General features: G+C 50.8%; 1 protein-coding gene across 2 annotated transcripts in view; it reads left to right on the top strand.

Annotated features, from left to right (window-relative positions):
• Positions 1-13,613, top strand: part of LOC121273477 (calsequestrin-1-like) — a 111,746-nt gene that overhangs the window by 71,085 nt on the left and 27,048 nt on the right. Inside the window, exons 2-5 of one of the 2 annotated variants that reach the window (XM_041180642.1) lie at positions 5,044-5,128; positions 7,237-7,337; positions 9,630-9,741; positions 11,673-11,746. In XM_041180642.1, coding sequence (XP_041036576.1) covers positions 5,044-5,128; positions 7,237-7,337; positions 9,630-9,741; positions 11,673-11,746 — 372 coding nt within the window. The remainder of the gene's footprint in view (positions 1-5,043; positions 5,129-7,236; positions 7,338-9,629; positions 9,742-11,672; positions 11,747-13,613) is intronic. The other variant, XM_041180643.1, reaches the window with a different exon arrangement.

Genomic DNA, 13,613 nt, shown 5'->3' with positions numbered 1-13,613 from the left:
TGTGTTGTGTCCATGTTGAGTGTGAGTTGTTTCAGTAATTGGTCTGTGTTGTGTGCTTGTTGGGTGTGAGTTGTGTCTGTATTGGGACTGTGTTGTGTCCATGTTGATTGTGAGTTATTTCAGTATTTGGTCTGTGTTGTGTGCATGTTGATTGTGAGTTGTTTCAGTATTTGGTCTGTGTTGTGTGCATGTTGGGTGTGAGTTGTGTCTGTATTGGGTCTGTGTTGTTTCCCTGTTTTGTGGGAGTTGTGTTAGTATTGGGTCTGTGTTGCATCCATGATGTGTGTGAGTTGTGTCAGTATTACGTCTGAGTGGTGTCCATGTTGTGTGTGACTTTTGTCTGTATTGGGTGTGTGTTGTGTCCATGTTGGGTGTGAGTTGTGCCTGTATTGGGTTTGTTTTGTGTCCATGATGGGTGTGAGTTGTGTCTGTATTGGTTCAGTTATGAGTCCATGTTGGGTGTGGGTTGCGTCAGTATTGGTTCTTTGTTGTGTCCATGATGGGTGTGAGTTGTGTGAGTATTGGGTCTGTGTTCTGTCCATGTTGGGTGTGAGTTTTGTCAGTATTGGATCAGTGTTGTGTCCATGTTAGGTGTGAGTTGTCTCTGTATTGGGTCAGTGTTGTGTCCATGTTGCGTGTGTGTTCTGTCTGTATTGGGACTGTGTTGTGTATATGTTGGGTGTGAGTTGTGTCAGTATTGGTTCAGTGTTGTGTCCATGTTGGTGCTGAGTTGTGTCTGTATTGGGTCTGTGTTGTGTCTATGGTGGGTCTGAGTTGTGTCAGTATTGGGTCCGTGTTTTGTCCATGTTGGGTGTGAGTTGTCCTGTATTGGGACTTTGTTGTGTAAATGTTGAGTGTGAGTTGTGTCAGTTTTGGGTCTGTGTTGTGTCTAAATTGGGTGTGAGTTGTTTCAGTATTGGTCTCTGTTCTGTCCATGTTGGGTGTGAGTTGTGTCTGTACTGGGTCTGTGTTGTGTCCATACTGGGTGTGACTTTTGTCTGTATTGGTTATGTTATGTGTCCATGTTGGGTGTGGGTTGTGTCTGTATTGGTTCTGTGCTGTGTCATGTTGGGTGTGTGTTGTGTCTTCATTGGGACTGTGTTGTGTCCATGTTCGGTGTGAGTTGTGTCAGTATTGGGTCTTTGTTGTTTCCATGTTGGGTGTGAGTTGTGTCAGTTTTGGGTCTGTGTTGTGTCCATGTTTGGTGTGAGTTGTGTCAGTATTGGGTCAGTGTTGTGTCCATTTTGGGTGTGAGATGTGTCAGTATTGGGACAGTTTTGTGTCCACATTGGGTGTGAGTTGTGTCTGTATTGGGTCTGTGTTGTGTCCATGTTGGGTGTGAGTTGTGTCTGTATTGGGTCTGTGTTTTGTCCATGTTGGGTGTGAGTTGTGTCTGTATTGGGGCAGTGTTGCGTCCATGTTGACTGTGAGTTGTGTCTGTATTGTGTCTGTGTTGTGTCCATGTTGAGTGTGAGTTATACCTGTGTTGGTTCTGTGTTGTGTCCATGTTGGGTGTGAGTTGTGTCAGTATTGGGTTTTTGTTGTGTCCATGTTGGATGTGAGTTGTGTCAGTATTGGTTCTTTGTTGTGTTCATGTTGGGTGTGAGTTGTGTCAGTATTGGGTCAGTTTTGTGTCCATGTTAGTTGTGAGTTGTGCCTGTATTGGGTCTGTGTTGTGTCCATGTTGGGTGTGAGTTTTTTCTGTATTGGTTCTGTTATATGTCGAAGTTGGGCGTGAGTTGTGTCAGTATTGGGTCTTTGTTGTGTCCATCTTGGGTCTGAACTGTGTCATTATTGGGTCTGTGTTGTGTCCATGTTGGGTGTGAGTTGTGTCTCTATTGGCTCTGTGTTGTGTCCATGTTTGGTGTGGGTTCTGTCTGTATTGGGACTGTGTTGTGTACATGTTGGGTTTGTTTTGTGTCTGTATTGGGTCTGTGTTGTGTCCATGTTGGGTGTGAGTTGTTATTGTCTTGTGTCTGTGTTGCATCCATGTTGTGTGTGAGTTGTGTCAGTATTGGGACTGTCTTGTGTCCATGTTGAGTGTGAGTTGTTTCAGTATTTGGTCTGTGTTGTGTCCATGTTGGGTGTGAGTTGTGTCTGTATTGGGTCTGTGTTGTGTCCATGTTGGGTGTGAGTTGTTTTAATATTGTGTCTGTGTTGCGTCCATGAAGTGTGTGAGTTGTGTCAGTATTGTGTCTGTCTTGTGTCCATGCTGGGTGTGAGTTGTGTCAGTATTGGGTCAGTGCTGTGTCCATGTTGGGTGTGAGTTGTGTCAGTATTGGGTCAGTGTTGTGTCCATGTTGGGTGTGAGTTGTGTCTGTATTGGGTCTGTGTTGTGTCCATGTTGTGTGTGAGTTGTGTCTGTATTGAGTCTGTGTTGTGTCCATGTTGGGTGTGAGTTGTGTCAGTTTGGGTCATTGTTGTGTCCATGTTGTGTGTTAGTTGTCTCTGTATTGGGTCAGTGTTGTGTCCATGTTGGGTGTGAGTTGTGTCAGTATTGGTTCAGTGTTGTGTCCATGTTGGTTTTGATTTGTGTTTGTATTGGTTCTGTGTTGTTTCTATGGTGGGACTGACTTGTGTCAGTATTGGGTCTGTGTTTTGTCCATGTTGGGTGTGAGTTGTCCTGTATTAGGTCTTTGTTGTGTACATGTTGAGAGTGAATTGTGTCAGTATTGGGACTGTATTGTGTCTAAATTGGGTGTGAGTTGTTTCAGTATTGGGTCTGTGTTCTCTCCATGTTGGGTGTGATTTGTGTCTGTACTGGGTCTGTGTTGTGTCCATGTTGGGTGTGAGTTGTGTTAATATTGGGTCTGTGTTGCGTCCGTGATGTGTTTGTGTTGTGTCAGTATTGGGTCTGTGTTGTGTCCATATTGGGTATGAGTTTTGTCAGTATTGTGGCTGTGTTGTGTCCATGTTGGGTGTGAGATGTGTCAGTATTGGGTCTGTGTTGTGTCCATGTTGGGTGTGAGTTGTGTCTGTATTGGTTCTGTGTTGTGTCCATGTTGGGTGTGAGTTGTGTCTGTATTGTGTCTGTGTTGTGTCCATTTTGGGTGTGAGTTTTTTCAGTATTGTGTCTGTGTTGTGTCCATGTTGGGTGTGAGTTGTGTCAGTATTGGGTCTGTGTTGTGTCCATGTTGGGTGTGACTTGTGTCAGTATTGGGTCTGTGTTGTGTCCATCTTGTTTGTGAGTTGTGTCAGTATTGGGTCTGTGTTGTTTCCATGTTGGGTTTGGTTTGTGTCTGAATTGGGACTGTGTTGTGTCAATGTTGAGTGTGAGTTGTGTCAGTATTGGGTCTTTGTTGTGTCCATGTTGGGTGTGAGATGTGTTCGTATTGGGTCTTTGTTGTGTCCATGTTGGGTGTGAGTTGTGTCTGTATTGGGTCTGTGTTGTGTCCATGTTGGGTGTGAGTTGTGTTTGTATTGGGTCAGTGTTGTCTACATGTTGTGTGTGAGTTGTTTCATTATTGGGTCCGTGTTGTGTCCATGTTGGGTGTGAGTTGTTTCTGTATTGGGTCAATGTTTTGTCCATGTTGGGTGTGATTTGTGTCTGTATTGAGTCAGTGTTGTGTACATTTTGAGTGGGAGTTGTTTCTCTATTGGGTCTGTGTTGTGTCCATGTTTGGGTGTGAGTTGTGTCAATATTGGGTCTGTGTTGCGTCCATGTTGGGTAAGATTTTTGTCTGTATTGTGTCAGTGTTGTGTCCATGTTGCGTCTGAGTTGTGTCTGTATTGGGTCTGTGTTGTGTCCATGTTGGTTGTGAGTTGTGTCTGTATTGTTTCTTGTTTTGTCCATGTTGGGTGTGAGTTGTGTCAGTATTGGGTCTGTGTTGTGTCCATGTTGGGTCTGAGTTGTTTCATTATTGTGTCAGTGTTGTGTACATGTTGAGTGTGAGTTGTGTCTTTATTGGGTCTGTGTTGTGCCAATGTTGGGTGTGCGTTATATCAGTATTGGTTCTGTGTTGTCTTCATGTTGGGTGTCAGTTGTTTCAGTATTGGGTCTGTGTTGTGTCCATGTTGAGTGTGAGTTGTGTCTGTATTGGGTCAGTGTTGTGTCCATGTTGGGCTTGAGTTGTGTCTGTATTGGATCTGTGTTGTGTCCATGTTGGGTGTGAGTTTTGTCTGTATTGGGTCTGTGTTGTGTCCATGTTGGGTGTGAGTTGTGTCTGTATTGGGTCTGTGTTGTGTCCATGTTGGGTGTGAGTTTTGTCAGTATTGGATCTGTGTTGTGTCCATGTTGGGCTTGAGTTGTGTCTTTATTGGATCTGTGTTGTGTCCATGTTGGGTGTGAGTTGTGTCAGTATTGGGTCTGTGTTGTGTCCATGTTGGGTGTGAGTTGTGTCAGTATTGGGTCTGTGTTGTGTCCATTTTGGGTGTGAGTTGTGTCAGTATTGGTTCAGTGTTGTGTCCATGTTGGGTGTGAGTTGTGTCTGTATTGGGTCTGTGTTGTGTCCATGTTGGGTGTGAGTTTTGTCAGTATTGGATCTGTGTTGTGTCCATGTTGGGCTTGTGTTGTGTCTTTATTGGATCTGTGTTGTGTCCATGTTGGGTGTGAGTTGTGTCAGTATTGGGTCTGTGTTGTGTCCATGTTGGGTGTGAGTTGTGTCAGTATTGGGTCTGTGTTGTGTCCATGTTGGGTGTGAGTTGTGTCTGTATTGGGTCTGTGTTATGTCAATGTTGGGTGTGAGTTGTGTCTGTATTGGGTCTGTGTTGTGTCAATGTTGGGTGTGAGTTGTGTCTGTATTGGGACTGTGTTGTGTCCATGTTGGGTGTGAGTTGTGTCTGTATTGGGACTGTGTTGTGTCCATTTTGGGTGTGAGTTGTGTCTGTATTGGGTCTGTGTTGTGTCCATGTTGGGTGTGAGTTGTGTCTGTACTGGATCTGTGTTGTGTCAATGTTGGGTGTGAGTTGTGTCCATGTTGTGCCCGTGTTGATCCCCGTGTCCGTGTTGGTGTTGAGTGAGCTGACGGCTGGATTTTGAGAGCTGGCTCTAATGAAAATCCCTCTCTTTTGTTCCCTCCTCGCCCACCAACCCCCTGACCCCAGCTAGCAGCCCAGGTCCTGGAGGATGAGAACATTGGCTTTGGTTTGGTCGATGCTGGGGAGGATGAGGCTGTCGCTAAGAAACTGGGTGAGTCATTTACTCTACGCTTCCCTTCATTGGTGCGGACTGCTGACCGGAGGGGGGGAGGGGAGACGGCGAGTGAGGAGGGGGCATGTGAGCCGAGAGGGAGAGAAGAGGGAAAGGAGAGGGGAGCAGTGGGGTTGGGGTGGAGAGGGAAGGAGAGGAGAACTGGAGGGGAGAGGAGGAGGGAGAGAGGAGTGGAGGAAAGGGAGAGGGAGAGTGAAGGAGAGGGAGAGGGGAGAGGAGGGGAAGATAGAACGAAAAGGGTGGGAAGGATAGAGTGGAGGGGACTGGAGCGGGGGAGTGGCGTTTGGGGAGTGGGGGAGTGGGGGAGTGGGGGTGTGGGTGTGTGGGGGAGAGGGGGAGAGGGGATGGGGGTGTGGGGGAGTGGGGGTGTGGGGATGTGGGGGAGAGGGGAGTGCGGGGGTGGGGGTGTGGGGGTGTGGGGATGTGGGGGAGAGGGGAGTGGGGGAGTGGGGGAGTGGGGAGTGGGGGAGTGGGGTAGTGAGGGAGTGGGGAGTGGGGGAGTGGGGAGTGGGGAGTGGGGGAGTGGGGGAGTGGGGAGTGGTGGAGTGGGGAGTGGGGGAGTGGGGGAGTGGGGAGTGGGGGAGTGGGGGAGTGGGGAGTGGGGGAGTGGGGAGTGGGGAGTGGGGGAGTGGGGGAGTGGGGGAGTGGGAGTGGGGGAGTGGGGGAGTGGGGGAGTGGGAGTGGGGGAGTGGGGGAGTGGGGGAGTGGGGGAGTGGGGGAGTGGGGGAGTGGGGGAGTGGGGGAGTGGGGGAGTGGGGATTGAGGAGTGGGGGAGTGGGGATTGGGGAGTGGGGAGTGGGGGAGTGGGGGAGTGGGGAGTGGGGGTGTGTGGAGTGGGGAGTGGGGGAGTGGAGGAGTGGGGATTGGGAGAGGGGGAGTGGGGAGTGGGGGAGTGGGGAGTGGGGTAGTGGGGAGTGGAGGAGTGGGGAGTGGGGAGTGGGGAGTGGGGGAGTGGGGGAGTGGGGGAGTGGGGAGTGGGGCGTGGGGGAGTGGGAGTGGGGAGTGGGGGAGTGGGGGAGTGGGAGTGGGGAGTGGGGGAGTGGGGGAGTGGGAGTGGGGGAGTGGGGGAGTAGGAGTGGGGAGTGGGGGAGTGGGGGAGTGGGGGAGTGGGAGTGGGGGTGTGGGGGAGTGGGGGATTGGGGCGTGGGGAGTGGGGGAGTGGGGATTGGGGAGTGGAGGAGAGGGGAGTGGGGGAGTGGGGGAGTGGGGCGTGGGGAGTGGGGAGTGGGGAGTGGGGGAGTGGGGAGTGGGGGAGTGGGGGAGTGGGGGAGTGGGGGAGTGGGAGTGGGGGGTGGGGGTGTGGGGGATTGGGGCGTGGGGAGTGGGGGAGTGGGGATTGGGGAGTGGAGGAGAGGGGAGTGGGGGAGTGGGGATTGGGGAGTGGAGGAGAGGGGAGTGGGAATTGGGGCGTGGGGAGTGGGGGAGTGGGAGTGGGGGGTGGGGGTGTGGGGGATTGGGGCGTGGGGAGTGGGGGAGTGGGAGTGGGGGGTGGGGGAGTGGGGGAGTGGGAGTGGGGATTGGGGAGTGGGGGAGTGGGGAGTGGGGGAGTGGGGGAGTGGGGAGTGGGGAGTGGGGGAGTGGGGAGTGGGGGAGTGGGGGAGTGGGGGAGTGGGGGAGTGGGGGAGTGGGGGAGTGGGGGAGTGGGGGGTGGGGGTGTGGGGGATTGGGGCGTGGGGAGTGGGGGAGTGGGAGTGGGGGGTGGGGGAGTGGGGGATTGGGGCGTGGGGAGTGGGGGAGTGGGGGAGTGGGGAGTGGGGAGTGGGGGAGTGGGGATTGGGGAGTGGAGGAGAGGGGAGTGGGGATTGGGGCGTGGGGAGTGGGGGAGTGGGGGAGTGGGGAGTGGGGGAGTGGGGGAGTGGGGATTGGGGAGTGGGGGATTGGGGCGTGGGGAGTGGGGGAGTGGGGATTGGCGAGAGGGTAGGCGAGGAGGGGGGAGGAAAGGAGAGCAGTGTCCCTCGCTCTGTACTCTGTCCACGCCCAGGCAGTGGAGCAGGGAGAAGGCCCAAGCTCCTGGGCTGGGGGACTGAACTATCTGACGGGCCTGTGGATGAAGTCTTGGCCTGTCACAGCCTCTATCCCCGTTACAGGTCTGTCCGAGCAGGGGAGCATCTACGTTTTCAAGGAAGATAACGTGATCGAGTACGATGGCGAGCTGGCTGCTGACACCATCGTGGAGTTTCTCCTGGACGTGAGTGAAGGTTTCTCAGCTGGCATGGAGAGAGCGGGGTGAGGGGGAGATGTGGGAGCAGGTCAGAGGCTGGGAATCCTGCGGAGAGTAACTCACCTCCTGACTCCCCCAAAGGCTGTCCACCATCGACAAGGCGCAAGTCAGGAGTGTGATGGAATGCTCTCCACTGTGCCTGGGTGAGCGCAGCTCCCACAACACTCAAGAAGCTCGGGGAGACGGTAGTGATACTGTCACTGGCTGGTGTTGGGAAGATTCAGGGTGATGCCCTGGGGACCTGGGTTCAACTCCCGCCAAGGCAGTCAGTGAAATTCTGGAAGTAAAACTCTGGTGGTGACGTTGATGGTTGTAAAAAACCCCCTCAGGGTCACTAATCGCCTTTCGAGGAGGAAGTCGGCTGTCCTTACCCAGTCTGGCTCTACACATGACTCCAGACCCACTACGACGTGGTTGACTCTTAAATACCCTCTGAACAAGGGCAGTTAGCGATGGGCAATACATGGCCCGGCCAGCGATACCCACATCGTATGAATGAATAATAATAATAAAAAATCCATCCAGGACAAAGCAGCCCTCTTCATTGGCACCACATCCACACTCTGCAGCACTTGGGTTTGGCATAAACTGTTGGACCACCCAAACTCCCAGTGATGCCAAAACACCTCAGAAATAAACAATTAAGAGTCTGGTCTCCGTATCTCTCGGTTAGACCACACTTGGATCACTGTGCCCAGTTCTGCTCTCCGTATCCCTCGGTCAGACCACACTTGGAGCACTGTGCACAGTTCTGGTCTCCGTATCCCTCGGTTAGATCACACTTGGAGCACTGTGCACAGTTCTGGTCTCCGTATCCCTCGGTTAGACCACACTTGGAGCACTATGCACAGTTCTGGTCTCCGTATCCCTCGGTTAGACCACACTCGGAGCACTGTGCACTGTTCTGGTCTCCGTATCCCTCGGTTAGACCACACCTGGAGCACTATGCACAGTTCTGGTCTCCGTATCCCTTGGTTAGACCACACTCGGAGCACTGTGCACTGTTCTGGTCTCCGTATCCCTCGGTTAGACCACACGTGGAGCACTGTGCACAGTTCTGGTCTCCGTATCCCTCGGTTAGACCACATGTGGAGCACTGTGCACAGTTCTGGTCTCCGTATCCCTCGGTTAGACCACACTTGGAGCACTGTGCACAGTTCTGGTATCCGTATCCCTCGGTTAGACCACACTTGGAGCACTGTGCACAGTTCTGGTCTCCGTATCCCTCGGTTAGACCACACTTGGAGCACTGTGCACAGTTCTGGTCTCCGTATCCCTCGGTTAGACCACACTTGGAGCACTGTGCACAGTTCTGGTCTCCGTATCCCGAGTTAGACCACACTTGGAGCACTGTGCACAGTTCTGGTCTCCATATCCCTCGGTTAGACCACACTTGGAGCACTGTGCACAGTTCTGGTCTCCGTATCCCTCGGTTAGACCACACTTGGAGCACTGTGCACAGTTCTGGTCTCCGTATCCTTCAGTTAGACCACACTTGGAGCACTGTGCACAGTTCTGGTCTTCGTATCCCTCGTTTAGACCACACTTGGAGCACTGTGCACAGTTCTGGTCTCCGTATCCCTCGGTTAGACCACACTAGGAGCACTGTGCACAGTTCTGGTCTCCGTATCCCTCGGTTAGACCACACTTGGAGGACCGTGCACAGTTCTGGTCTCCATATCCCTCGGTTAGAGCACACTTGGAGCACTGTGCACAGTTCTGGTCTCCGTATGTGAGAAGTTGAAATCAGAATTGAGGAGTTATTCCGGTCAGTGAAGGTTATAAAAGGGAGGACTAAGTCGTCACCTGAGAGAGGTCTTCGAGGTGAAACATGGAGTTTCGGGTGAGTTCACAGATAGAAAGTGTTTCTAGTTATGGGTTGGAGGGTGAGACCAGAACTAGTGCCCATTAATACAAGACAGTCTATGATAAATCCAATCAGGAATTCAGGAGAAAGACATTTACCCAGAGATTTGGTGAGAATGTGGAGCTTGCGCCCAGGGGGAGTGGTCTGAGATGAATAGTGTGGATGGATTTAAGGGGGAAGCTGGATAAACACACGAAGTGGGGCGGGAAGGAATGAAAGGATCAGGTGACGCAATGAGATGAAGCTGGAGTGGGAAGTGCCAGTATGGAAGGGATGGGTAGAATGGCCTCTTTTCGTGCTGTTTATTCGCTCTCCTGTTCGACTTTATGTGTCACGGGGCCCTAACTTTGAGCCTCCACCCAGTTTTCTCTGTCTCTGTACTCCCTGTGTAGGTGTTGGAGGACCCAGTCGAGATGATCGATGATGAGAGTGAGATCGATTCCTTCGAGGACGATGACGATGAGACCAAGCTGGTTGGTTACTTCAAGAACGAGCACTCTGAACGTAAGGGCCTGCCTCACACACCATCACACTCCCCCTCCATGCTCTCCAAACTCCTTTCTACTCCAATCTCCCTCCCCTCCAATCTCCCTCCCCTCCAATCTCCCTCCCTTCCAATCTCCCTCCCCTCCAATCTCCCTCCCCTCCAATCTCCCTCCCTTCCAATCTCCCTCCCCTCCAATCTCCCTCCCTTCCAATCTCCCTCCCCTCCAATCTCCCTCCCTTCCAATCTCCCTCCCCTCCAATCTCCCTCCCTTGCAGTACTCCTGTGCTGAGGGATCTAACCATCACAGGGTTACAGGCTGACTTGCCTTCACTTCCCCACTCCCTCCATCCCTCCCCTCCAATCCCTTCCCCTCCAATCCCCAGCCCCTCCAACACCCTCACCTCCAACGCCCTCCCCTCCAATCCCCTCTCCTCCAATCCCCTCCCCTTCAACAATCTCCCCTCCAATCCCCTCCCCTACAATCCCCTCCCCGTCAACACCCACCCCTCCAATCCCCTCCCCTTCAACACCCACCCCTCCAATCCTCATCCTTCCAACACCCTCCCCTCCAACACCCTCCCCTCCAACACCCACCCCTCCAACACCCTCCACTCTAATCCACTCCCCTCCAATCCCCTCCCCTTCAACTCCTTCCCCTTCAACACCGTCCCCTCCAACACCCTCCACTCAAATCCACTACCCTCCAATCCCCTCCCCTTCAACACTCACAACTCCAATCCCCACACCTCCAACACCCTCCCCTCCAACACCCTCCCCTCTAATCCACTCCACTCCAATCCCATCCCCCCAAACACCCTCCCCTCCAAACACCCTCCCCTCCAAACCCCTCCTCTCCAATTCCCTCCCCTCAAAGTCTCCACACCAAATGCCTTCTCCTCAAACACTCTCCCCTTCAATGCCTTGTTCTCCAAATGCCCTCCCCTCCTATACTTTCTCCTCCAATCTCCCTCCCCTCCAGTCTCCAACCCCCGCAGTAATCTCCACTCAAATACCCTCCCCCCAAATAACCTCCCCTCCTCTCCAACACTCTCCCCTTCAACACACCCCCCAACAACATCCTACCCTCCAATTCCCATTCCCTTCACTCCCCCAACACTCCAATCCCCCTCCCCTCTAAACCACCCCCCAGTCTGATTCCACCCACCCCAGTCAATTGCCACACCTCCAACACCCTCCCACCCACTAACTATCCGTCCGGTAACTTCCCCACAGACCAGCATCCTTCCAATCTAATCCCACATTCCTTCTCCTCCAATCCGCTTTCATCCAAATCCTCCTCCATTTTTAAGACTTACATTCAGTGAAAACCACCACAGTCTGCACGGTATTTGTCAAATTGTATTATCTTTCTGCACTTCCAAAACTCAATTTGTTGCTATGGAGAACGGAACTGTGCACAGTGCTCCAAGTGTGGTCTAACCGAGGGATACGGAGACCAGAACTGTGCACAGTGCTCCAAGTGTGGTCTAACCGAGGTATACGGAGACCAGAACTGTGCACAGTGCTCCAAGTGTGGTCTAACAGAGGGATACGGAAACCAGAACTGTGCACAGTGCTCCAGGTGTGGTCTAACCGAGGGTTACGGAGACCAGAACTGCACACAGTGCTCCAAGTGTGGTCTAACCGAGGGATACGGAGACCAGAACTGCGCACAGTGCTCCAGGTGTGGTCTAACCGAGGGATACGGAGACCAGAACTGTGCACAGTGCTCCAAGTGTGGTCTAACTGAGGGATACGGAGACCAGAACTGTGCACAGTGCTCCAAGTGTGGTCTAACCGAGGTATACGGAGACCAGAACTGTGCACAGTGCTCCAAGTGTGGTCTAACTGAGGGATACGGAGACCAGAACTGTGCACTGTGTGGCAGGCTTGATCTAACCAGGATGCCGAACAAACCCTATTAAGTGTTCTCCTTTCTATTCTTTAGATTTCAAAGCCTTTGAAGAGGCAGCTGAAGAATTCCAACCATATATTGCTTTCTACGCAACTTTTAATAAGCGAGTGAGTGTTTTCATGACTTTCTCCCAAATTGAGTGAAGGGTTGTTGAGGCCTCTCTGTCTCAGCCTGATCCAGGGATCGACAGATCTCCAGCGATCGGGATGATCTTCCACCACATCAGGTCGCTGAGTTACCCCCTTTTATGTCGGGCGTTAAAGCATCTGCCCTCTCAGGCAGACATGACAGTCCCCATCGCTTGAGTGGAGGGATGTTTGTATTTGGATTGAGTGGAGGGATGTTTGTATTTGGCTTGAGTGGAGGGATGTTTGTATTTGGATTGAGTGGAGGGATGTTTGTATTTAGCTTGAGTGGAGGGATGTTTGTATTTGGATTGAGCGGAGGGATGTTTGTATTTGGATTGAGTGGAGGGATGTTTGTATTTGGATTGAGTGGAGGGATGTTTGTATTTGGATTGAGTGGAGGGATGTTTGTATTTGGATTGAGTGGAGGGATGTTTGTATTTGGATTGAGCGGAGGGATGTTTGTATTTGGATTGAGTGGAGGGATGTTTGTATTTGGATTGAGTGGAGGGATGTTTGTATTTGGATTGAGTGGAGGGATGTTTGTATTTGAATTGAGTGTGTTGGTGATTGTATTTGAACTGAGTGTGTTGGTGATTTTATTTAAATTGACTGGGTTGGCGATTGTATTTGAATTGAGTGGGTTGGTGATTGTATTTGAACTGAGTGTGTTGGTGATTTTATTTAAATTGACTGGGTTGGTGATTGTATTTGAATTGAGTGTGTTGGTGATTGTATTTGAACTGAGTGGGTTGGTGATTTTATTTAAATTGACTGGGTTGGCGATTGTATTTGAATTGAGTGTGTTGGTGTTTGTATTTGAACTGAGTGTGTTGGTGATTGTATTTGAACTGAGTGGGTTGGTGATTTTATTTAAATTGACTGGGTTGGCGATTGTATTTGAATTGAGTGGGTTGGTGATTGTATTTGAATTGAATGGAGTGATGAGTGTATTTGAATTGAGTGGACACCTGATTGTAGTTGAATTGTGTGGAGTGGTGATTGTAGTTGAATTCAGTGGTGTGTTGATTCTAGTTGAATTGATTGGAGCGACGATTGTATTTGAATTGAGTGGAGCGACGGTTGTATTTGAATTGAGAGGAGTGGTGATTGTATTTGAATTGAGTGGAGTGGTGATTGTATTTGAATAGAGTAGGGCGACGATTGTATTTCAATTGAGTGGAGTGGTGATTGTATTTGAATTGAGTGGAGTGGTGTTTGTATTTGAATAGAGTGGAGTGGTGTTTGTATTTGAATAGAGTGGGGCGACGATTGTATTTGAATTGAGTGGACTGGTGATCGTATTTAAATTGAGTGGACTGGTGATCGTATTTAAATTGAGTGGGTTGGTGATTGTATTTGAATTGAATGGGTTGTTGCTTGTGTTTGAATTGAGTGGGTTGGTGATCATATTTGAATTGATTGGAGTAATGAGTGTATTTGAATTGAGTGGAGCCCTGACTGTTGTTGAATTGTGTGGAGTGGTGACTGTAGTTGAATTGAGTGGAACGACGATTGTACTTGAATTGAGTGTAGCGACGATTGTATTTGAATTGAGTGGGTTGGCGATTGTATTTGAATTGAGTGGAGTGTTGATTATATTCAAATTGAGTGGGTTGGTGATGGTATTTGAATTGAGTGGGTTGGCGATTGTATTTGAATTGAGTGGAGTGATGATTGTATTCAACTTGAGTGTGTTGGTGATTGAATTTGAATTGGTTGGGTTGGTGACTGTAGTCGAATTGACTGGAGTGGTGATTGTATTTGAATTGAGTGGGTTGGCGATTGTATTTGAATTGACTGTGTTGTTGATTGTATTTGAATTGAGTGGAGTGTTAATTGTATTTGA

The sequence above is a fragment of the Carcharodon carcharias genome, assembly GCF_017639515.1.
Source record: "Carcharodon carcharias isolate sCarCar2 chromosome 24 unlocalized genomic scaffold, sCarCar2.pri SUPER_24_unloc_1, whole genome shotgun sequence".
Lineage (NCBI taxonomy): Eukaryota > Metazoa > Chordata > Chondrichthyes > Lamniformes > Lamnidae > Carcharodon > Carcharodon carcharias.
Note: the sequence above shows the minus strand (reverse complement) of the source record. Positions and strands in the feature narration are given on the sequence as shown.